The sequence below is a fragment of the Haliotis rufescens genome, unplaced genomic scaffold, assembly GCF_023055435.1.
Source record: "Haliotis rufescens isolate VD_foot unplaced genomic scaffold, xgHalRufe1.0.p SCAF_3, whole genome shotgun sequence".
In the NCBI taxonomy this organism is placed as follows: domain Eukaryota; kingdom Metazoa; phylum Mollusca; class Gastropoda; order Lepetellida; family Haliotidae; genus Haliotis; species Haliotis rufescens.
In genome coordinates, this window is record NW_025964001.1 from 1,076,501 (window position 1) to 1,103,211 (window position 26,711).

A 26,711-nucleotide genomic window follows, 5' to 3' on the forward strand; every position below is an offset into this window, starting at 1 on the left:
TACTCCCTGTGTCATGGCTGTCTCTTTCATAGGGCAACAGGCTCACACGGGGATACAAGCTGTAATGCCCTTGTGTTATTCCTGTCTGTCATGGTTGCCTTTGTCACAAGGCAACAGGCTCACAAGGGGATACAAGCTGTGATGCCTTAGTGTGATTACTGTCTGTGTCATGGCTGCCTCTGTCATAGGGCAACAGGCTCACAAGGAGACACAAGCTGTAATGCCTAGTGTAATCACTGTCCGTGTATTGGCTGCCTCAGAGCAACAGGCTCACAAGGGGATACAAGATGTGATGCCCTAGTGTGATTCCTGTCTGTGTATTGGCTGCCTCTGACACAGGGTGGATGAATAGCAACTTTGTAATCAGTGCACATATCTTGATTGACATAAAAGGTGTTTGGATAACAGCATTTGTGAATATAGTTATATTTGCAAATTATGGCTTTAAAGTTTTCTTTTAAGTCTTATATAATATAACTTTGTAGGGATAATTTTGCTTGATAATTGTCTTATCCAGGATTTTGTGAGCTGAAGATTGCCCAGATAATTATTTACAGGGATGGCTTCATGTTTGAGTTTGTTAAAGGTCAAACATCTGTGACCTTATTGAAAAGCTAGGTAAAAGCAAGGTCAAAGATATATTAGAAACATGTTGATAGAATAAAATAAGTGTTGTCAGGTGATTGAAAGAACATATTTTGTCTGCCGTTCTTATTTCCTTGATTCTGATTTGTTTGTTGGTGTTTCAGATTGTGGGACCTGCATCTCTATGTCAACATGATCATCCGCAAGTCTGCCAGCAGAGAATGCACATAGGTCCCCTCGCAACATTATGCCTCCTCCAAAGAAACCAAAATCAGGGCCTACATCTGCTGAGCAGTTTTTATCCAAAGAGGAGCTTTCCAAACTCACCAATGTTGAGTTGGCGACGGCAGCATCCACCCCGGCAGCAACACCACCGGCATCATCTGGGGAGGATGAAACACCAACCAAGTCTAAGCATGGTAGGGAGGGGGTGTCAAAGAAACTGGCCCATGACAATAAGGGACATGTTCATATTCTGAAAGAACTTTGTGCAAAACGTGATGAATCTGTTAAAGTGGAATACCTCCCTGAGACCTCCCTTCCTGCAAGGAAAGGGAAATCTCCACCCCACAATGCAGAACACCTAGACAACCCCAGACCTGACAAGAATGCCACGGCAGCTAGCTCAGCCTCAGGAAGGGCCCAAAGGGAAAAGAACTTACATGATACCCTTTCTCTCAAAATGCCCGGCAAAAACATGCCACCTTTTGGTCATGTTTTGGCATCCAAAACTACCGAGGGGCATTATATTCAGGTTCTTGAACGTCAGGGTCAGCAACTTGTCTCAGAGACAGTCATCACTCAGGTGCAGCACCAGCATCAGCAGCAGCAGCATCCTCAGCAGCAGCAGCAGCAGCAGCCAAATGTTGTCCCTGCATTCTGTCAGTCGATGATCCAACTACCTCCTTCTAATACCTCATTGACCAGATCGTGTACCTCGACTACATTTTCAGGGGCAAGTGCTCTAGTGAATCAGCTACCTCCGTACCTACAGGATAACAGTTCAGTGTGTTCGCCTCACAGCCAGACTACGACCTCCGAGCCTTATGACTTGTCTCTCAAGAAGGTTTGCGCTCCGTTTGGCCGTGGGGTGGACGTTGACCTCAAGTACCATCCAGACATCAGCCCCAGCAGTACCGGCACCTTGCCGGCGGCAGCCTTCGTGGCTTTTGCAGCTACAGGGCAGCAGCATTCTGCTCTGGGCGACCATGATAAACTTCTTTTGACCTCAACAGGTCGTTACCTCAATAACACTCAAGGGATTTCAACAAAATGTACCTCAGATACAACTCAGTTCCTTCAGGGTGATGGGATCCCAGGACTGAAGAGCACCATGCTCACTCAGGTGACCCCGAATGTGATGAGCATCCTAACAGGGGGCAAACCAACAGTCCTGCTGAGCGACCAGGTCCAGACCTTCCCCGTCGCCCCGCTCTCACGGTCATCTGTCTCCACAGATAGTGGCATTTCCGGCAAGGAGAGTCTACCTGGTAGTCCTCTAGGGTAAGCCATCTTTCCTTCCTTCATCTGTTTACTCCAGTCCACTGTAATCTTCTTGATAAGCATTCTTTCCTTCCTTCATCTGTAGTCTTCTAGATTAGCCATCTTTCCTCCCTTGGTCTGTAAGCTCCAGTTCACTGGAGTCTTCTAGATAAGCCATCTTTCCTTCCTTCATCTGTATACTCCAGTCCACTGTAGTCTTCTAGATAAGCCTTCTTTCCTTCCTTCATCTGAATAGTCCAATCCACCTGTAGTCTTCTATATAAGCCATCTTTCCTTCCTTCCTCTGAATAGTCCAATCCACCTGTAGTCTTCTAGATAAGCCTTCTTTCCTTCTTTCATCTGAATAGTCCAATCCACCTGTAGTCTTCTCTATAAACCATCTTTCCTTCCTTGGTCTGTAAGCTCCAGTTCACTGGAGTCTTCTAGATAAGCCATCTTTCCCTCCTTCCTCTGAATAGTCCAATCCACATGTAGTCTTCTATATAAGCCATCTTTCCTTCCTTGGTCTGTGAACTCCAGTCCACTGTAGTCTTCTAGATAAGCCTTCTTTCCTTCCTTCATCTGTATAGTCCAGTCCACTGTAGTCTTCTAGATAAGCCTTCTTTCCTTCCTTCATCTGTATAGTCCAGTCCACCTGTAGTCTTCTAGATCAGCCATCTTTCCTGTCTTATCTCTGTGTGTAGTCCAGGGTGCATAGTTCTATTTGTTTATTGTGGTGTAACACTTCATACTATGTTCACAAGCAAAATATATTCCAAAGAAAAACATGCATGGACATTTACTTAAAACTACTGTATCAATTATCAATGTTTAATGAATTTGTGGCACATTTCACCCTACTGGAAAATTTCAAATTGGTGCTATTTCCTGCAAGCCACTCACTTTGCTGAGCTTGCTGTGGTTTCTTTATGAGTGGCGCTGAAGACATCCTGGACCACACATCATGTTAGGCTGTGCCTTCAACATCACACGTCAGAGAAATTTACATCTTTTGACATCTAATGTATTGAGGAAGTAATTCTCAAGGTTGGACAGTCGCGCAACAAATGAAATATAATAGAAGATAAATGATTGAATTAGATCTAGTGAACTGATCTTGGGTCTTGGCAGTTCAGAGTTTAATGTAATATCCAGAAATCTTACATCATGTATTATTTTATTGAATTTATGTCCAGTTTCACTGTTTGGAATTCAGTGTTGACAAAACCCTTGAGATTTTCTTCTAAAATATATTGTACTGTTGACACTTACCAAACCAATTTAACTTGATCCTATATTACATCATATATGTATATTAAGCAAGCAAAATGGATATGGCTATTATTTCTAATGCTATGCCATTTTGCCTCAGTTTTCCATAACCCAGAGCTGCAGCATAGCATTGTGTGATGAACTAAGGAGGATAACTCTCGCTGCATGATTATCTCCCTTATCAACCTTGTAAATTTTAATTGTGGCAACCTTGCATTTCTCAACCACAGTTTGAGACCACCTGTATCATACTGGCAGTCAGGTTTTACATGTTGTAAGGAATGAAGGGGGATAACTCTCACTGCATAGTTATCTCCCTTATCAACCTTGAAATGTACATTTTAATTGTGGCAACCTTGCATTTCTCAACCACAGTTTGAGACCACCTGTATCATACTGGCAGTCAGGTTTTACATGTTGTAAGGAATGAAGGGGGATAACTCTCACTGCATAGTTATCTCCCTTATCAACCTTGAAATGTAAATTTTAATTGTGGCAACCTTGCATTTCTCAACCACAGTTTGAGACCGACTGTATCATACTGGCAGTCAGGTTTTACATGTTGTAAGGAATGAAGGGGGATATCTCTCACTGCATAGTTATCTCCCTTATCAACCTTGAAATGTACATTTTAATTGTGGCAACCTTGCATTTCTCAACCACAGTTTGAGACCGACTGTATCATACTGGCAGTCAGATTTTACATGTTGTAAGGAATGAAGGGGGATAACTCTCACTGCATAGTTATCTCCCTTATCAACCTTGAAATGTACATTTTAATTGTGGCAACCTTGCATTTCTCAACCACAGTTTGAGACCACCTGTATCATACTGGCAGTCAGATTTTACATGTTGTAAGGAATGAAGGGGGATAACTCTCACTGCATAGTTCACCAATGTAGTTATCTCCCTTATCAACCTTGAAATGTAAATTCTGATCATGGCAACCTTGCATTTATCAACCATAGTTTGAGACCACCTGTATCACTGCTGTCATGCAGGTGTAACTTCAATGCCTTCTTGAACAAATGTTATTAAGAAGCTTTATGTTCCTTGAATCAGCAAAACTAACTCATCAATGAATGCAGTATCCAGTAGATAGTTTCTTGCATGGATAATTGTATAATAATTGCATTCACATATTAGGGCATTTCATTCTGTGTTGTATTTTTCTTCATCAATTTCATCTCATATCATGAATAAATGGCTCTACAACATGTGTGCCTTTGTTATTTCTTTAATAGAATTGTGAGTATTGCAAAACAAGGCAACTATTGTCAGCTGTTTTTCTTATTTAGTATAAGGTCCTTTTGCTTCCTTGGTAAGACCATGCACATAAGGGTCGATTAAACCCTGATATGAAATTTAGTCAATCAGTTCCTATGAAGTAAAATATTCATTAAAGCAATGTTTTGCAATATCTACTGTTCATGATTTTACAATGTTGTAATGGTTGCATGTGACACAATATATCGTGAGTGATGCAGTAAGGAAGGGAGAAGAATCGATCACCTGCTGTCAATTTGAGTGAAATACCATCAGTAAGTTTTATTTCTCTGCTTTTTATCAGAAATATTTGAGAATACAAATAGAATTATAATGATTGAAAAAGGAGTTTGAAAAAAAGAATTTGTGATGAATACTAAATTCTCATGCGAATCAATTGTGTGAAAGTATTTTTCAAATATTTTTTTATCCACGACTTATTGTGTCATTATGCAGTCAGTACTATGATATTTTCCTTGGCTCTGCTACTGTAGCTTGCTTTCTGCTGTTGGATGGTGTGGTGCACAATAATGATTCTTTAAACCAAACAACATTATTCGGCATGACAAATCATATTATCAAAATTGTTTGTTGTCTTGGTAATAGTTGTAAAGTGTGAAATAGTTGCTCTCTATTTCTAAGATCTAATTGTGCATCACACCATGTCTTCAGTTGTACCAGCTGCCTCAGTGGAGAAAGGTAAGTGCTTCAATGTGCTTACCTGTGCTTACCTGTGCTTACCTCAGATACTTGCTAACATCATCTTCAGGTACACATGATTATTGTGTCAAAAATTGTTCTTCCACTGGCTCTCATCATCTTGACACTGAATGAAGCAAATGATGATGCTAAGATTGAACACAGTTTAAGTTAGCTAGCATTTCAACTCGTACCACGTATGCCTCATCAGGCCATTACTGAATAACGGACATGAAGTTGTAACATATAGTTACTAGATGTCATAACATTTAGGTGAAATATGACGTTGCATGATGTCATAACATTTAGGAGAACTATGACGTTGCGTGACGTCATAACATTTAGGAAAACTATGACGTTACGTGACGTCATAACATTTAGGTGAACTATGACGTTACGTCATAACATTTAGGAGAACTATGACGTTGCGTGACGTCATAACATTTAGGAGAACTATGACGTTGCGTGACGTCATAACATTTAGGAGAACTATGACGTTACGTGACGTCATAACATTTAGGTGAACTATGACGTTACGTCATAACATTTAGGAGAACTATGACGTTGCGTGACGTCATAACATTTAGGAAAACTATGACGTTACGTGACGTCATAACATTTAGGTGAACTATGATGTTACGTCATAACATTTAGGAGAACTATGACTTTGCGTGATGTCATAACAATTAGGAAAACTATGACGTTACGTGACGTCATAACATTTAGGAAAACTATGACGTTACGTGACGTCATAACATTTAGGTGAACTATGACGTTACGTCATAACATTTAGGAGAACTATGACGTTGCGTGACGTCATAACATTTAGGAAATCTATGACGTTGCGTGACGTCATAACATTTAGGAAAACTATGACGTTACGTGACGTCATAACATTTAGGTGAACTATGACGTTACGTCATAACATTTAGGAGAACTATGACGTTGCGTGACGTCATAACATTTAGGAAAACTATGACGATACGTGACGTCATAACATTTAGGAGAACTATGACGTTACGTGACGTCATAACATTTGGGAGAACTATGACGTTCCATGATGTTATAGTATTTAGGAGAACTATGACGTTACATGACGTCATAACATTTAGGAAACATATTTATGCATTAAGCAGATGCCTGTATGTCAGTATCAAGGTAGTGGAAAACTTTTGAATATTCTGCTTTAAATACATGAACCATTATTCACTGTCCCAGAGATGGGCCTGAGACAAAACAACGTTCAGCATGTGTTATGGTTTTGCTGGTTTGGACAAAAGTCTTCTGTGGGAACCCTCCCAACCACCCTGGACTGACATCCAAACAAGGAAACCAAAAGCAATGTGTGTGTATGGGTGCATGAGTGAGTGGGTGCATGTTATGTTTGATAAGTTTTTCTAAGAAACAACTTTTTTAATGTACTGTTATTGCGAAATTTTGATGCAGATAGTTGTCAAGGAAGTCTATACTGAAACGTTGCCATAATAGCAGAGTAAAGAAGTTGTTATCCATATAGTGTTTCTACCTTGTTATCATTATGGTCTATGGTCTGGATTCCATGGATTGCCTGTAAATGATAGGTAGTTGTGTGAGAGTGATATTTTTTACTTACTTACTTACTTTGGAGATTTGACGTGCGCTTTCCGACTGATGCGTATTTCGCACACGGGCCCGAAAGGGGCGAAAGGGGATTTAGGGGTTGCTTATATAGAATTTGGGAATTTTGAGATTTGGAATAGATGATATTTTTTACTTGTAATTACAATATGTATGACAAGGGGTGTAAATATTTGAGATAATGGCTGCCTGATGCCCACACAGGTGATAGCAGGTAAGGGACAGGTGGGCTATCACTGCATGACAGTGTTGTCTCCAGCCTTGTCAGGCTTAGTGCCAAGCAAACCTAGGCAGGATAATGAAATGTCCCAGTGGTGGTCAGACACCCCCCTCCCCTTCCCACAGCCACATGTTGACCTGAGGATGACCTCACAATGACCTCAGTTAAGTAGTCTTCAAACAGTGGATGGGGTGGTTTATGACCTGGTATCACCTTCCACAGTGTTAACGTTGTTGTAGAAGGGCATTGTCCAGTGTGCTGAACAGTGCTTGTTATTGAAGGATATATAGAGAGAGGGAGGATGTGCTATAGATTTTATTTCACCTGACTTTTTAGACATCATGTCACATGCATGTTCTCGACAAAAGGGTGTAAAAGATATTGCCCCATTAGCTGTAGAAATGTTCTAATATCAATGTAAATATGATAATATCAGTTCTTGTTTTCACTTTTTGATAAAATACAAGTTAGTATGTTTATGATTAAGTTAAGTTAAGTGCCCTATGATTGTGTAGTTCTTGTGCATACATTCAGTAGCTGAATGGATCTATATATGTATATTTTAACTCCCAATGGCCTATTGGTCTATTGACTTAAGCATATACAGTGTAGCATGAAGTTGAAGTGTTCAAATCTAACAAAATTGATTGTTTTTATTTCTTTTACATAGAAACTCAAATTTGCTAATTTGATTTTTGTGTGTAGATAACATAGTTAACAGCATATTTTCGAAAGAAGTTGATTGATTGCAATGCCAAATATGTTCCTTATGTGTGACATCATACTATAACAAAGTTACAGTGTGATGTCACTTGTTCAATTGTGACATCACAAGGGAATGTTGGCGCTTCTACAGACTTGTGGTACTTCTGAATAAGTTATCTCTTGACCAACCTATATCTTTATAAAAAAAACGATGTTCCATTCAGCTTTGTGTTTTGAAAATATATATGTAAATATGTAGATTTGATTACACAGTGAGCTCATATCACTTCGACAGGAAAAGGTTCAAACTGATATTTGCTTATACTGTGATATGCCTTAAAAATTTAAAGGCAGTTTGAAACAACAACATGATCATCAAATTTTAAAAAGTGATTTTGAATGACATGACACATTTGATACCCAGAAAACACTGGTGAGATTGCCTTTATGTAGTAAGCTTGACTTGTGACAGTTTCTTGGGCTGCCCCACACTGAAGCACATGTAACATGTGGTGTCTCCTTAGGCAAGGGACTTTGTTCGAAATGTGCCTCTGTTCACCCAGCAGTGAAGGGGTACCCGGTAGGATGATATGATAATGTGACTGTGTTAACCTCCTAGTGCCTCACAGGAACCTTGTGGGTACAATGTGTGAAGCCCATTTCTGGTGTCCCCAGCCCTGATATTGCTGGAATATTGCTAAAAGCGGCGTAAAACCAAACTCACTCACTCACTCACTCACAGGAACCTTGGGTTTTATACTCCCAAGGGAGCTGAGAATGAAAATCAAGTGAGCACTGATTCATTAACTGGGGTAATAATAATGTCAAGCACCTGTGGGCAGCCTAGTTGGAACTCGGTGTTTTATCAATAAATTATTATTATAGTATTCAAGATGTAGACTTGCATCAGAAACTGTCAGTAGTCCCCTGACCAGAAGTAACATGTTCAATACCTATGGTAGCCACAGGATTTGTAGAAATTACCAGTAGTTCATTTTCAAATGAATTCCTAGACCCGTGATATGAGGACTAACGACTTGAATGTTTTGCCCTCTGGAAAAAAAGGAATGTGGTCTAAGGGAGGTAACTCTTTATAAAGATGTTGATTTTATGAAGCACCCCGAAACTGTAGACCAAACAGAATTTTACTTGACTTGGGCTTTGGACAAGGGGCTAAGTCACAGACTGCTAAATGAATAAAAGATTGCTTTTGTTTGATTTATTTGTCTTTGTATGTAATGTTTGTAGACGACCTGAAGGAGTTGTACAGGTGATCTTTGCTGATGTCAGATAGAGTTTGGGCACACCTTGAAATGTCGGGAGGGTATTATTGAATGAAATTTGGAGGCTTACGTTAGTTTGTAGCTGTGCAGGAGAAGGATAAAGTGATTTACCTGCCGTACCACAGTCAGGCAACAAGATGCTTGTTCATTAGTTCTTCAGTGTATTGAGGTATGCATTTGCAAGGGAGGTAACTGCGGGTGTCTTGTGGCTCAGGTAGGATGTCAGAAAGCTGTTGGATGTATATATACATGTAGGTGCAAAGGAAGATTCCCCTTTATGCCAACTCACCTCTCATGCATCATGAGAGAAATCATAATATTAACTTTCAATGCAAGCTGAAGGTGTTTATTTGGTTCTGTTGTTGTCACATTGAATTATATGTATATTACTCAACTAAAGTTAAAGAACACCTAATTTTTCCATAGGACTAAAGTTAATCTTCATGTGATGACAAATTAACTATAGTCATATGAATATATCGGGTGTTCTTTAACTTCTTTTATAGAGTCAAACGTCGTTGTCTCGAACTCCTGGGGAACCACATGAATAGTTTGACTTATGCGGGATTTGACACATTCAACTCAACCTCATTCACATCTGACCTAGCCATCAAACAGAACGTACTACATGTTAGGTAAGTAACATTTATATTACAAGAAATAAACACATTTAAATCTACATTTTTGCATCTATATGCATTTTATTTAAATTAAACAAATTCCAACTTGTGTTTTTGTTTGTTTGTTGTTTAACGCTGCACTCAGCAATATTCCAGCTATGTGATGGCAGTCTGTAAATAATCAAGTCTGGACCAGACAGGCCAGTTATTGATATCATGAGCATCGATCTACGTAATTTGGATACGATGACATGATTACGATGACCACCCGATCCAGTTAGTCTCCTCTTGTGACAAGCATTGTTTGCTGAAGACCTATTAAGTTGGGCTATTCAAACATTTTGAGTTTGAATTGTCAGGAAAAGTTTTAACTTATTTTAAACTAAAGATTTTTAACATACAGTCAGGTTAAAATTGTGGTAAATATTGTAGACATTGGCCACGACTAGGCTATCAGTTTGAAACTACCAGGCATTGGATACATCCCAGGGGCTTCCACTGTATGCTCTGGACTACCTGGCATAATGTCACTGTTTAGTGTACAACAATGTACAACAATGTGATTATTGTACTTCCAGGCTGTACATTAATGTGATTATACTTCAACACTGTACAACAATGTTTGCCAATGTTTTAATACTATTGTATTTAAAACTTGTACAATGTGATTACCATTGTTTTAAACTGTTGTACAATGTGATTATGATTGTTTTAAACTGTTGTACAATGTGTTTGCGATTGTTTTCAAGCTGTTGCACAGTGGGATTACTATTGTTTTAGCACTGTTGCACAATGTGATTGCATATGGGTAATCCACTGTGCAGTGTAGCAACTCTAATGCAGGCTCCTTGGTGCAAATTCTAGATTACTCCTAATTTTATTTCTAGGTTTACCATGCCCGCTCACTCACTCACTCTGCTCTGACATTGCTACTATCATGTGTACTTGAACACTCTATCATCCATATCATTAAAAGTTTAATGACTGAAAGCCTTTCACATGAGTGTTCTCAGCTGTTTCCAAAATTACTGATACAAGCTTCTGCACTTGTTCTTATATTCCAATAACATAATAAATTTATTTGATTGAAAATGTAAGGAACTTGTGTACAGAAAAGACTGCAAAGAGCAGAAAGTCCATCGGAAATAAGGATATTATAAACTGTAGCCCCAAGACCAAATATGTCTAGCTTGAGCAATTAATGCCACTTTTGCCTCCTGTACCCGAGAGGAGAATCTTTAAGAAGGAGTGACACTCGGCCTGTCCGCATCTCCGCTTGTCCTGCAGTGTACAGTCAACTTGCTGACTAATAAGGCCGTGTTAGACAGCAAGTTGCTGTAATGGAAGTGGTTGCTGTGCCGAGAGGGAGGGTTGACTAGACACTAGGCACACACTTCAACTTACCCGATCACACAGCCGCCGAGGTTGTCGCTACACGTTAACTGTGTATTGATCTCCGTCCCGGCGAGTGCAGTCTAGCTGCGAGTGAATGTGCAGACAAGTCGCGCAGATATACATGTATCACATCTGCCTATAGGGGCTTGCTGCACTTGCCAGCTTCGTCTGGTGACGCAGTGAGCGGGAATTAATAGCCGATATGGCACTTCTTAGGCTAGTCTATTAACCGCAGAGATTATCTATAACCTCTCATAAAGTCAAAGGGTTGTTGGAATCAATTTCAGTGTTGAAAATAGTAAAATCCAAAATAGAAATAAGCACAAAGGCTTTGTGTGCATTCTTTTGTTGCAGACAGAAAATGTAGGGCAGAGTAACTGTCGTCTTGTCTCGTGACATCAAATAAAGTTGTACACATGTATGATATTTTTTTTCCTTGTGATGTGAGGATACAGTGAATTGCATCAGTGGCTGTCTGTAGTCCTGGTAAACGACCTCATTCATACTGAATAGAGTGTCTTTATCCACAGCCTACTTCTAGTATTGAAGATTTTTTTGAAGCTTAGGTTTAGAGATGGTTTGAGTTTAATTCAGAAAAGGTGAAGCTATTTTGAATTTAGTTCTTGGGAACCAGACTAAATGACGTCAGTCTTTGAGTGAATGCGGCTAGTAGCACACACCTTCCTATCGACATTGAATTCCATTAAAGTATTCCGCTGTACGTTTCTGGAGTAATCTTTATTTAGAAGTGTTTTTGATAAAGAAATAGGTTACGTATATCACGATGGGATCATGCAAAGGTAGGCATGGCATGTATATTTCTTGAGTGTTTGATATATGATAGGACATGACGTAATGTAACCTTTTCTATACTTCCATAAGAAGCATGGTCAGAATGAAGAATTAGGATGGGATGGCTTCCATTATTGTCTCTGTCAATTTAAGAGCATACGGTGTCGACAGAAATGTATTGGGAAACGTTCCTCATTAGTTTGAATCTTTATGTACTGTAATGAAAGGACTTGTGTTGAAAAATCTAAAATGAAATTGCAAGAAATGATGGTTGAAGTTAAACTATTTTTGAAATTTAACGGTTTTATAAGGTAATTGAATGAGGGTGTGACAGTGATATTAGCACCTACGTACATACGCCATCTTATATAACTGTGCTGAAGACTAGTTCCATAGCAGCTCGGATGCAGAGGGTGTACATGCAGATCTTGTCTGGAGTTGCTTCCCTTGATTCTGGTTGCGGCCAACCTCTAGCTGACATGACTACCGTGTAAGTACATACAGGTGGATGCCATCCTGGCTTGTCTTGTTGGCCATAGACAATGTAGGCAGTGTATAGGAGACGGGGAAGTCCCTGTCATGTCACAGATAGCCTCTGTGTGAATGAAAGGATATTTTGTTTGATCCATCAGTTTGACTTCTATAAGTCACCTAGTCAAATAACTCAAGCATATTAAGGCTAAAGGCCAGATGAATATTTCTTTGTGAATATACATGCTGGCCATTTTTAAAGTCATCTGGGTGAAGATTTAGATGAAAACAACAATTCTGTGTCCTGTTTGCCTCCTGTATAAAAAGAGGGGCGGTCGGGTAGCCTAGTGGTTAAAGCGTTTGCTCGTCACGCCGAAGACCCGGGTTCGATTCCCGACATGGGTACAATGTGTGAAGCCCATTTCTGGTGTCCCCCGCCGTGATATTGCTGGAATATTGCTAAAAGCCACGTAAAACCATATTCACTCACTCTGTATAACAGGGGTATGTTAGATAGGATTAGATAGAGTAATAGCAGAAGACATTAAGAAGTTAGATTTGAATAGTGATGAATTGTGGCAATGTTCGTTGATGAATTGTTGATGATCAGTAGAGTACGATTTTAGATTCATTTCTCAAATAACATGACAGATAACAGTTTCAGGCAAGGAAACTTGTTGCAGATATTTTCCCGTTGCCTTCATTAGTTCTAAAACAATACATAAATGCATGTCTGTCAGTTTCCTTGTCTGATCAGCTGGTTCTCTGCCAGACTTTTACACCCAGGTGAGAAGGAAAGGAAGACAAACCCATGACTATCTTTCATGATGTGATGAAGTAGGATAAAGTCTGAGGAACAGATACATGATTTGTTATGAATCAAACCCTCTCACATCCCTGCCCTGATGTGAGACATCTTCTGTGACATCTTCAGCACATGGAGGGTTAACTGAGTATTGTACATATGCTCTTTGCTTAGCATCAGTGGCTCCGATAAACTTTTAGCAAATCAAAAAAGTTTACTTAATGCAACTTTTAGACATAATGTAGAGTGTCTGATTGGACATTAATGCAAATGTTGTCGCTGGTGGTGTGTGCCGAGATGGCTGTCTCACTAGGCCTGGTCAATCAATGCTGTCTAGTCACCTTGTATCTAATCGAGACGGATATACCAGTAGCTCGCTCTTGTCTGAAGAATATTCACCGTAAGCAAGATGACATTTTTCGACACTTGTGTCTCGTCGCCAATATATAAATTACTTTGATGTTAGCTTGATTGGTCTGTGAATGTCGATTCTCAAAATGTTAACCTTTGTCAAGATGAAGACGGTAACTCGATCGAGTTGTTACGTTTTGTCTGTGCACATGTATGCAAACTTACTTAAGTGATAATTCTGGACTGGCTCGGCACAAGCCTTTCTAAACAACAGCTTTACGGCAAGCTTTAAAGGTCACTTTGTTGCAGAATTGTTGAACAAAGAACACACAAGTATTTGTTCAACATTTGCATATATACTTACCTAACCACTGTTAGATAAAAGAAAAAGTAGTGATCATATCGTACAAGTAATAAAACCATCTGGAAAAGCTCATCTGATCTTTAAATCTCTGTATAACTGACATGCCGCATAAAAAATGAAGACGAGCAAATTGGCATACTTTGTGAACTGATGATATCATTGGCTTAACATTTTAGTGGTGTTATAATACTCTGTGTGACCTTTTATAAAATTGTCTTAATTCTCTCTGGAGACATACTATTTGATATTTCAGAAAGGATGCAAAGTTATTTTAGCACAATATGTCGGTGGAAAGTTTACTGACATTAATATATTTGTAAAATGTGCTGTTGAGAATTGTGTTGTTTGCCAGGGTGTGTGTGTGTCCATTAAAAAATAGGTCCATGTTTTGGCGAACCCTTTGGCTTTCCTCTTTATTTATGTTATTCCCTGTTTTGGCTCTATATATTCCAACTGCAGTATATTGTTGTGGTTGATGAGGTTTCAATATGTTTTTTGATGACCATATCACCAGCCTTATGTTTTTCAACATGACCTGTGCATGTTGCACTGTTGCCAAAACTGCTGCCATTTTCAATGAGCCATACTTTCTTAAGTAACGCTAATTTATGATCTAAGATATCTCGGAAATAATCCCCAATATATTTGAAATATCTGTCGTTGTAAAGCATGTGAGCCGGTCAATCGAAATATTTCATTTGTTCCGATTTCTATTCCGACACGGTCCTGCTGTACCTGGGTCATGACACACAGTCCAAAGGTTAGATGGTTGTATTTGAAGTCTATTTCTACTCGTTGCTTCCTCCTGTACGAGGGGGCACTGGTGGCCCAGTTGTCTAAGGCGCAGTGATTTCGCTGTGCAGAGTTGCGTCCCTTGGGCATGCCAGAAACATATGATTGTGGGTTCGAATCCCAGTTCGCCCCGATTATGTTTCTAGGTTTGTCAGCACCATACCACCATGCTCGTGGGTTTCACCGAAGTGGTAAACGTCTGAGACCTGCATCACTTCGGGCTTTCCTCCCACATTAAGCTGACATGCCGCGTTATAACTGGAGTACTGTTAAAAGCGGTGTTAAACCCAACTCACTCACTCACTCACTCACTCCTCCTGTACAGCTCCACGTTCACTCCTGGCTGCCTTCCTTGGTCAGAGTGGGCACGGGTGGCCCAGTTGTTTAAGGTGCTGTAATTTGTTCTGTGGAGTTGTGGTCCTTAGATGTGCCAGAACCCTGTGATCATGTGGTCGAATCACAGTTCATCCTGATTATGTTCCTAGTTTTCGTCAGCACAATGCCCGTGCCCATTGATTACACCAAGGGGGTAAATGTCCAAGACCTGCATCCCCTATGCGACTGAAAGAACATAAACTTCTATTGTTTTGTCAATGTGTGAGTACTTGTGGTATATAGGCTACAGTGACATATTGAATGGCCTGCTGTTTGAGATGTACTGTATGTTGAGATTTGCTACACAAAGTAACATCGAAAACATTTTAGGCTTACACATATTTAATCTTAATTCCTGCCTATTTGTTTGTTGTCAATCTACCTGTTAGTGCTTTGGTTCTCGTAGGAGAGTAGAAAAGGAGGACTTTGTACGTCAAGAGTTAATTTAAATAAATCAGTTATTTGTGACAATCTGGACATTGTTTTTACAGTGAAACCCTGTCAATATGGACATCTTGTTTATAGTGAAACCCTGTCAGTTTGGACATCTTGTTTATAGTGAAACCCTGAAAGTCTGGACATCTTGTTTATAGTGAAATGCTGTCAATCTTGACATCTTGTTTGTAGTAAAACCCTGTCAGTCTGGACATCTTGTTTATAGTGAAACCCTGAAAGTCTGGACATCTTGTTTATAGTGAAATGCTGTCAATCTGGACATCTTGTTTATAGTGAAACCCTTATAAAATTTTGGACATCTTGTTTACAGTTAAATGCTGTCAGTCTGGACATCTTGTTTATAGTGAAATGCTGTCAATCTGGACATCTTGTTTATAGTGAAACCCTGAAAGTCTGGACATCTTGTTTATCGTGAAATGCTGTCAATCTCAACGTCTTGTTTATAGTAAAACCCTGTTAGTCTGGACATCTTGTTTATCGTGAAATGCTGTCAATCTAGATATCTTGTTTATAGTAAAACCCTGTCAGTCTGGACATCTTGTTTATCGTGAAATGCTGTCAATCCTGACATCTTGATTATAGTTCAACCCTGTCAATCAGGACATCTTGTTTGTAGTAAAACCCTGTCAATCTAGACATCTTGTTTATAGTAAAACCCTGAAAGTCTGGACATCTTGTTTATAGTGAAATGCTGTCAATCTGGACATCTTGTTTATAGTGAAACCCTGTCAGTCTGGACATCTTGTTTATCGTGAAGCCATGTCAACCAATCAAATCATCCAGATAATGAAGTTTCAAATCAAGACATCATTGAAATATAGTGATATCCCTGTAACTGTGTAGGATGTGCCATGCATTTATTGTTGAGGTGTCCAGAATTGGAGGGTTTCACTGTATAACATTTTTAGACAAGAATGCATCCACCTAAATTAGAACCAAGTGTTGATATTTCATCTCATTTTACATATTTTCATCGACCAAGTATTTAAAGTTTGAAATAGATTTGGATCTTTTCCCTAACTGTATTAAATTACCCAATGGCAGTAGAGAACATCAGGCCATGTGTTAAAGAGTACATTGCATGTTATTGACATTTAGAGTATTAACAATTTTTAACAGCTACATTTACAGAATATAACATGAATATCAGCAAAAGACTTACATTAAATGAAAACTACAGGTTTAAGTTTGTATAAGCTTTTACTGGAACATTATTGGGAGAAAATTTATCAGATGTATAAATGAATTACTCAAGGATGACAGGGTTTAATGCCTAGCTGGCCTGCTGTTAAATAATGGTTAAGTAAGCGACATGGCTGTTTAAGTTGCGTAACTTATTCCCAGATTTGTCTGAGGGAGATTGATCCTCTAGGCTGGCCATTTATACATTTGCAAGGACAGGAAGGGAAAAAAAAAGCCTGTCTGGATTTCTGTGCAAGAGTCTACCAGTATGAGTTTAGTTACAGCGTCTGGCTTGCCAACGGCCCATTATTGCAGCGAGTTAGCCCTGTCATCCCTGAGCAAAGGGGTGGTCCAGGTCTGGTGCTGACCGTCTAGTACCGGACATCGGACTCAGGTTGACACACCACTGGTCAGTTTCAGTTCCATGTTGGGTTCCCTAACAGACGAAGTAAGTGACCACTAGGCCGGTGCAGCTCTACATACAAGCCTCACTATAGCGCCATGTCCGACTGAGGGCAGATGAAGGAGCAGGAACTTCTTGCTATTACAACATTACAGAATCCTGTGCTACGAAATGATTTGTGCACATCCTGTTTTTGTATAAGGTTTATCCCCGACCTGCCTCATTATACCGCTGCAGCCTCCCCATTGTCTGGCTACTGCACAATCGTGTCTAGTTAGGACAGGGGACTGTCTACTGTAGCAGAGATACCCCAAGTGGCAGACTGCAAGCTCGGGTGACTGAAGTTTAGGGAGTGGCTCTCCGCGCAGTCAGTGCACGTGGTGTTGTCTGCACATCATGCGCATGCATGCTCAGGTCCAACTAAACTCGCAGCCGGTATCGTCTGCCTGAACGTGTCTGGGTTATAACCACGATCTAACACAAAAGCCTGTCACCTCTGTCCACTCACCGGCCACACTGGAGTCCCCCTTCCCTGGAGGAGACGGCCATGACATGTGCACCCTGAAGCCACAGCCCACCCCGCTGACCATCTCTCCATCCCTGGACTAAGTGATGGGATGGCTGCAGCCGCTATTCAGGATGAGGATTTTGAACATGCTTTGTCTATCCTGAAACTCTTAACAGAGAAACAAGGGTAGGTACTCTTCTGTCATTACATCAGCAGGCTCAGCTATAAATAGCTGGTCAGTTCACACGCCTGATTGAGCCTGCCCCTCGGTATTACATAATACATCACAATCCGTTGTCGCAAGTCAGTCATGCTTCAGTGTGATGGTAAATAGGATATTAATGGGCCACAAAGGCAGAATTGGAAAATAATAATGGCTTGGTTTTTTATAAGATGAGGAGGGTAATATTATGACTTTGTAAGAGGTTACAGATTTTGTAGGATTAGTGAGTTGTCTGGGTTGTTGAAATATGTTGGTTTGGGTCCATGCTGGAGTACTGAACATCTCTCCAAAAGCCAGACATTATCCTATACATTAATAATCATGCAGTCTTTCCACAGATTATTGTGAGTCTTAATTTCCCTGGATCTTATCAAGGCATCTCAAAGTATTCATGTTACCTTTTAAGGAATCAGGATATACTAAAACACAACGACTCTTTGAATATTTAATATTTTGTCCTTGGAACAGCTTACAAAAACATAAAAAAAGGTTTGAAGCCTGTACCTGATGAGACTGGAGGTCGCTTTGGGGAATGTTGTGTTATATTAATGTTGTGTTATAGGTAAATGTGTTTGTCAGTACACGGCTCAGGTGTGCTTGGTTGAAGTATTTATGGGAATTAATATATTTGGAATATATAACAATAAAGGGATATTAAACATATATGTATATTTCATATTCATTTGAATTTCTTTCAAAATTGATCACAGTTGTATTTTTCTTGTATTTTTAACATTGCTGTTACTTTTGTGCGTGATACTGTTGGTAAGATGTCGGGTAGTGGGGTTTCCGTGACAACGGAGACAAATGGCATTGCCCTATGGAGATATCCATAATGTAGGTTGTACATGAATTGCAAATGACAAATTCAGCTTCTATTATTGACACTAATGTAATACTTATAAAACGATTTATAATAATGGTGATGATTGTATATACGCTACAGCAACAATAAGGTGGATTATAAGCGCAAAGCCCCATCAAGAAAATAGTGAATTCCTGTGTTCACCATATTAATCCTAATAAGGGTTGTACTCAATTTGGGTTGTCCTGCTACGTAATGTAGGAAATGTGAGCAGGAAGTTTTCTTATCTTAAAAAAGTAATGATGATTTCATGTTTGTAGAGAATGTTTAGTCGGTAGCCAAATGTGTTGTGTTATTTACAAAGGTCCCGTGAAAATACAAGAAAATGTACTGCATATTATTCTGAAATATTTACTAAAAATGTCACTTTTGCTAATCTCTGCCGTCTTTGCCTTGAAAGTGAGATAAGACCAAGTGCATTGAAAATATTATTTGGGTTGAGTACGACAGTAGGATTTTCCTTGAGTCAGGAGAAGTTTGGCTCATTCTTCTGCACCTAAACAGGATATGGTGTTCAGCATTCCTCTGTCTCACGGCTGAGGAAACTGTTGTATGGAAGGACTGTTTCTAGCCATTGTTCCCTCTTATATCACCGTTTAACCCGATCCTTAAGAAATAATGTCCTTCTATCTTCTAACAAAATTAAACTTAAAAGTATCCCGTTTTAATTTTTGTGTAATGATCAGTCAATTCGTCGGTAAAGAAATTATAGACGTGGACCTTATTTTTGATACTCTGAAAATAACAATCTTTGTTTTATTTTGAAACATGACATTGTATGTATCATTCCATAAAAGGTACTCCTGGAAGATTCCCAAGCTAATAATTATATAAAGTGGTTATTTGAAGTACACTGTGCATGTATATGTCTTTGTTACCTTATTAGGAATCGACAGTGAGTCACAGCATTGTCTTCAGGCACCATATCTGTGGAAACTCCTAAGTTTTATGAAAGGGGATTATGTGATATGAACAATTTAGGAATAATATGAGGGCGTCCTCTACATTGGGAATACACAGTTTGGTTCTGTTCTAAACTTGCTAATACATGAGTACAGATGTTTAATATACTCTGGGATTCTTTTTATTATATTTCATAACTATAATTTAACAACTGTTTTCATTTGTAAAATATGTTCATTTTGGAGACTAGATGTTATTCTATCATATACACATTAAGTACTTCAAATATCAGCTCGCAGCCATCTGTTGCAATAAATATTGTTTTCCTGGACTTTGTCTACATGCAGCTTTCAGTGTGTGTGTTTGGTGTTTAACACCCGACTCAGCAGTCTACCAGCTTTAACACAGTGGCCTGTAAATAATCCAGTCTGAACCAGACAATCCAGTGATTAATATTATAAGCAACGATCCATGCCATTGGGGTACATGGCCATGCCATAAACCAAGGCCCAGAGCCTGACCACTCGATCCATTTAGTTGCCCATCCAACCAGCATAGGTGATAACCAACTCTATCCCAGAGTTCCTACAGGTTCCCAATTTAGTCGTCTACTGCAACAAGCAATGGGTGCCGGGGGTATTGCACATTCTACCCTACGTCTCCATGGGGTATATATATCTTTCAAAAGCATAGGTTAATATTTCTTGTATTTTTTTGTCATTTGTATGTAGTTAGAAGGTAAATGCTAAAATTTGTTGTGCGTGTGAGATCTCTTCAACGGGTTCTAATACTTTTTTGGGGTTGAGTCCCTTCCAGGATTCAAACCCACACTGCCAGAGTGAGGCTGAATGGGTTAGATCGCTGATTTTGTGTGCTTGCGATTAGATGCCTCACTCTGGCAATGTGGGTTCGAATCCCAGATGGGACTCAACCCAAAAAAAGTACAAGAATCTGTACTTTACTAAGAAAGTGTTATTCCAAATATAACATTTGTTACTCCGTCTCCATGTTGATCTATGTTGGAGTTACCGTGGAAATCTCTGAAATTCCAACTTGTGACTTTTTTCTTGAGGACTTAATGGCTGAAAACCCTGTCTTGCTGTATGAGTTGGGGTTGGAGACCCAGGTGCCCAGTTCAGCCATTCCAACTTTTCTATTGAAGACCCTTTTCTCATGATTCCAACTTTTTACATAAATTACCGAGATCATATTTTTCTCAGACAGGCGGATTGCTTAGCAAGTGGAATGGTTTTATACCTTGTATACAGCTGTATATACTAGAAGCAAAGATTAGAGCAACATCTGTTGCTATGACATGCTGACATGCGTGTGGAGATGAGCACACCAGATGGGAACATTTCAAGCCAGGAGTTTATATGAAGCGTTGATGTTAAACATTAGGGTAGTTTTTGTCTGCTATGTTGCCATGTTTTCTTATTAAATCGGGGGGGGGGGGGGGGGGTTCCAGACAGCTAAGGTGCCGCAATTTGCTGTGCACCTCAGACACCTCTGATCGTGGGTTCGAATCCCTTGTCGTCCTGACTTTGTTTCTAGGTTTGTCAGCACCATACCTGTGCCTTTTGGGTTTCACCCAATTTGTAAACGTCTAACACCTGCATCACTTCGGGCTTTCCTCCCACATTAAGCTTATTCTTTTGATAATGATAGCAATTATCCCAGTACTTTCTACAGATTCCCGATTCGATCGCTGAATGACAAGGCGACACCATGTTTGTTTGTAAACACTGAAGTACTTGATCTTTGATATTTGATATATTATCTGTTGGCTTCATCCTAAGAAACATTCCCATTATCTGATAAAACTAGAATACTGTTCAAAGTGACGTATAAACCCAACTCACCCTAAATTTAATCCTGTCAATAAAACACGACAGATTGTGAAGGTGATCTCTCTGGACCATGGACACTGACCACTGGTCAGTGGTGTGAGATGAACCACGAGGTACTGGTGCCTTCCTTGTGTGTCAGCATCCAAGTAGGTCTATCAATCAACTAACTGTTGTCATCAATAAAGCATTCAGCATCTCCGTGGTTCATTTAGAACTGATTATAAACTGTGAGTGATTGAAGTATTTTGTCTACATGGCATCATGCAACTCCATGTTGGATTGCGACGGCAGATGTTCCAACTCAAGTTTGTTGCTATGTTTATGATAAAAAGATTCAAAGCATGGTACCTGTGGAAAGATTTCTCTGACAGATAAGTATTATGATGTGGATAATTTGGTGAGACTGATGTCCAAACAACATACCAGTCGTTAGCTTGAGCTCATGGTTAAGGACAGAGTTAGAACTTGAAACTTAAAACCAACACTTGCATACAGTGACACATTTCTAGATCTACTTTCTAGATCTACTTTCTTTCTAAAGTTCTGAATGGTTATTCCCATGCATTTAACCTTTGTGTTATGAATGTGTGCCTTGGTTAAAAATTGCATAATGCTGATTCGTTGTTGAATACGGTGTTTTCACTTTGTACTTATGTTTTTGGTATAAGATTTAGTAATTCTTACTATTTCTAGTGTTTGACAAAGAAATTACCCATGGCTCTGTGATTTACTGTTAAAGTTACTTGCACAATTGAACTTGTCATTTTAGACACCCCCCACCTGAAACAGGTTGTTTGTTGTAACTGGTCATAAGTCCCATTCATTGTCCCCTCAAATTGTAGAAGTGTTTCATTCATAATAAATCCCGAATACAGAATACAAAATGAAGAGTGAATGGTTTCATTTAACTAAATAAAGACACAAGGCAACAAATAATGATTTTCCTTGTTAAAATTTTGATTCTTGGTTGATACACTATATCTTTGCAATATATATTTACTTTTGAGATGGGGTCTGTCTGTCTGTCTGTCTGTCTGTCTGTTAGATCTTGTAATGATGACCTCATTGTTGTCTCTCTTATTCCCTGGTGTCGCGGAAGGTCTGGGGTTCTATCCCTCGTCATACCAAAAGGCGTTAAAACATGGTACTTGTTGTTACCCTGACTGGCGCTCGACATTAAGGGGCTAAGACAAGGACTGGTCGGCTCAGAGTCAGTATACTATGAGTAGGGTATTTATGCTAAGCTGTGGCATGGTATCACAGTTGCCTAGCACTATAAATCGGCATTAAGCCGAACTAATAAAAACGCACACGCACACGCACACGCACACGCACACGCACACGCACACGCACACACACACACAACATTAAAGCCCATTTCCCCTCACCTCACCTCTTTTATTCATTTTGTTTTAGAAGCTTAGGCAATGATCAGTATCAAGTGTTTGATGCCCTGAAATGTACTACTTGACAATGTTGCTGATCACGTTGTAGTTGATTATCATCAGTACCACAGACTAGGGCACTATGGCACGGTCTTCGGATGCCTTTGATGTCAAGGTGTCACGTAGCAAATGAAAACTGAGTCATTATTATTCATTGCATAGTTTTTGAGAATTTCTTGTCAAGTTCAACTTGTTGCCCTACGATATTGAGAACAAAAAACCCCATTGATTTTGTTGATTGGGACTCAGTGAAGATCTGGGTTTGAATTAATCTTCCTCAACCCATGCTTGTCGTAAGAAGCGACTAACGGGATTGGGTGGCCAGGCTTGCTGACTTGGTTGATGCATGTCATCGTATCCCATTTGTGTAAATTGATGCTCATGATGTCAATCACTGGAATGTCTGGTCCAGACTCGATTATTTACAGACTGTCATCATATAGCTGGACTATTGCTGAGTGCTATTGCTAAACAACAATCAATCAATCAATCAACTGTTGATTGGAACATGTTGTAATGAAATTTTTAAACAATTTCTATTAGTCACTTGGATATTTTTGTAGGAACTAGTGCTGGCACAAATTATGTGGTGTGAGATCTGACTCATGGTAACTAGGATCAGGAGTATGTAGTGTGTGTCAAGACGTGTGCAAGATAAGCGGGATTGCTGTGTCACGTGAAACCCAACACGCCTCAAGTTCACATTTACTGCATAAACTGCTTTGAAACAGATTAAAGATTCACTGATTGATTTGCCCCAGTGTTTCTGTGGTTGTTTACCCCTGTCTGAGATAGGGGACTGTGTCTGGGCTGGCCCCACCGACACCGGTTTGAGGCAACAGATGTGGATTTGTGTAACATAATAGCTGACAGAGATTATAGTGCCATCTTGCAGTGGCTAGTGTCGGTCATGCAGTGCAAATTACCAAGGGTTAACCGGGTCTTTGTGCAAGTTATACAGAAGGGGTTCCCTGTCAGTGTTCATCAATATTTGTTGAAGCTATTTTCTTTTGAATGAATGTGTTTTTAATTTGTTTGATATGTAAACATAGTTGGAGCAGATGCACCTGTTGGTGATTTAGTATCACCTCCACAACTTGTGTCATGGAGTGAGTGAGTGAGTGAGTGAGTGAGTGTTTCGCACTGCAGTATTGGCAAGTGACCATTTAAAACAAACAAATAGGTAACATAATAGGGAACTGCATAGTGTGATATATTGAACGAAAAAAGTTAGGGATCATTAATATTTGGGGGGATATTTATCTGTAGTTGTGTGCCTGCTCTCATTACAATAAAATAGTCCCACAAATATTCATGATCCCTAACTTATTTTGTTCAGTATACTTACAAGTAATTTAGTAATAGTTATTTTGTCATTATATCCATTAATAAGAAATAATACTATCATGATGACGAATCAGTGTGGCTCAAGAATCAGATAGTGCTGGTCACTTGGAGAAGCAATCAACCAGGCAAGGGCATGTAACTCTGTCTAGATTATCTCCACAGTGAGGTTACTGCCACTCAACAACTGCAGTGTCAGGAGCTTCACTTTCTCCTCTATTGATTGACAAGCAGACACTGTAGAGTTAGGATAATAACAGGCAACAGATGCAGTGTTGGGAGTTCGCTCTTTCCTCTGTATTGATAAGAAGACACTGCGGTTTAGGTGATTATTAGTATGAGTATAGGAAAAAATGTAACATAGGCTTCTGATGTCAGTTAGTCGATAGTGAACTTACCAAACATGGTGCTTGTTCGAAATAGAAATTTTATATGTAAAGAGGTCAACCAGAAACGGTTTACATGCAAATCAGCTTGTGTTAAAGGTTGAAAGAGAAGTTGGTTTTCTTATGAATGTGACTCAAGAGGACTCTCAGATAGCAGGACTTGGATGTTATCAGCCGTACTGCTGGGAATAGGTCACGGGAGGGGGAAGGTAGGGGGAATCTACACAATATTGTGGTTTGTATTTCATTTGGAGGAATAAGTTAAAATTTACTGAGGTAATGTGTTTTGATGAATAGATCAAATAATTATGTGTCATCTCTATTCGTGTAATTTGCTGTATGTATATCCATGACTTGCACTGGTTGTCACACAGCTGTGGCCAATACCAAATGTTACCACTGTCTGCGCTGATACCCACAAAGATCTGGGGTAGATCTTCAGCAACCCATGCTTGTCATAAGAGGTGACCAACGGGATTGGGTGGTCAGACTTGCTGACTTGGTTGATGCATGTCATCGTATCCCAATTGTGTGGATCGATGCTCATGATGTCAATCACTGGATTGTCAGGTCCAGACTCAATTAATTATTGACTGCCATCATATGGCTGGAATTCTGGTGAGTGCGGCGTTAAACAACAAACAAACAAAAAATAACTTGGAAACAGTCCATTAATTTCTTTCCCTTGCTTTTAAACATTTAATCATGAAATGAACAATACATTCAATGTGTGTAGTTCTGTGTGACAAGGCAGATAAGGAAAGATGTTGGTTTGATAGTCTCACGAGGTAGATACGGAAGAATGTCTGTCTGATTGGAACTCACAAGGAATAAGGAAGGACATTTGTCTGATAAGGTCTGACGGAAGAAGGAAGGATGTTTGTCTCTTCGGGTCTGACAGGGAATAAGGAATGATGTTTGTCTGATAGGGTCTGGCAGTGAATAAGGAAGGACATTTGTCTGATAGGGTCTGACAGGGAATAAGGAAGGACTTTTGTCTGATAGGGTCTGGCAGTGAATAAGGAAGGACATTTGTCTGATAGGGTCTGACAGGGAATAAGGAAGGACGTTTGTCTGATAGTGTCTGGCAGGGAATAAGGAAGGACGTTTGTCTGATAGGGTCTTGCAGGGAATAAGGAAGGACGTTTGTCTGATAGGGTCTGACAGGGAATAAGGAAGGACGTTTGTCTGATAGGGTCTGGCAGGGAATAAGGACGGATGTTTGTCTGACAATGTCTGACAGGGAATAAGGAAGGATGTTTGTCTGATAAGGTCTGACAGGGAATAAGGAAGGATGTTTGTCTGATAGGGTCTGACAGGGAATAAGGAAGGACGTTTGTCTCTTTGGGTCTGGCAGGGAATAAGGAAGGACGTTTGTCTGACAATGTCTGACAGGGAATAAGGAATGATGTTTGTCTGATAGGGTCTGACAGGGAATAAGGAAGGATGTTTGTCTGATAGGGTCTGACAGGGAATAAGGAAGGATGTTTGTCTGACAATGTCTGACAGGGGATAAGGAAGGATATTTGTCTGATAGGGTCTGACAGGGAATAAGGAAGGATGTTTGTCTGATAAGGTCTGACAGGGAATAAGGAAGGACGTTTGTCTGACAATGTCTGACAGGGAATAAGGAAGGATGTTTGTCTGATAGGGTCTCACAGGGAATAAGGAAGGATGTTTGTCTGATAAGGTCTGACAGGGAATAAGGAAGGATGTTTGTCTCTTCGGGTCTGACAGGGAACAAGGAAGGACGTTTGTCTGATAAGGTCTGACAGGGAATAAGGAAGGATGTTTGTCTCTTCGGGTCTGACAGGGAATAAGGAAGGATGTTTGTCTGATAAGGTCTGACAGGGAATAAGGAAGGATGTTTGTCTCTTCGGGTCTGACAGGGAACAAGGAAGGATGTTTGTCTGTTCAGGTCTGACAGGGAATAAGGAAGGATGTTTGTCTGACAATGTCTGACAGGGAATAAGGAAGGACGTTTGTCTGATAGGGTCTGACAGGGAACAAGGAAGGATGTTTGTCTGATAAGGTCTGACAGGGAATAAGGAA

General features: G+C 39.8%; 1 protein-coding gene across 8 annotated transcripts in view; it reads left to right on the forward strand.

Moving 5' to 3' along the window:
- LOC125384427 (estrogen receptor-like) overlaps positions 1 to 26,711 on the forward strand; it is a 151,130-nt gene that overhangs the window by 66,970 nt on the left and 57,449 nt on the right. For 7 of the 8 annotated variants that reach the window (XM_048403530.1, XM_048403529.1, XM_048403532.1 and 4 more), the window contains exons 3-4: positions 750 to 2,088; positions 9,636 to 9,764. In XM_048403530.1, the coding sequence (XP_048259487.1) occupies positions 833 to 2,088; positions 9,636 to 9,764 (1,385 nt within the window). In that variant the 5' untranslated portion in view covers positions 750 to 832. The remainder of the gene's footprint in view (positions 1 to 749; positions 2,089 to 9,635; positions 9,765 to 26,711) is intronic. The other variant, XM_048403534.1, reaches the window with a different exon arrangement.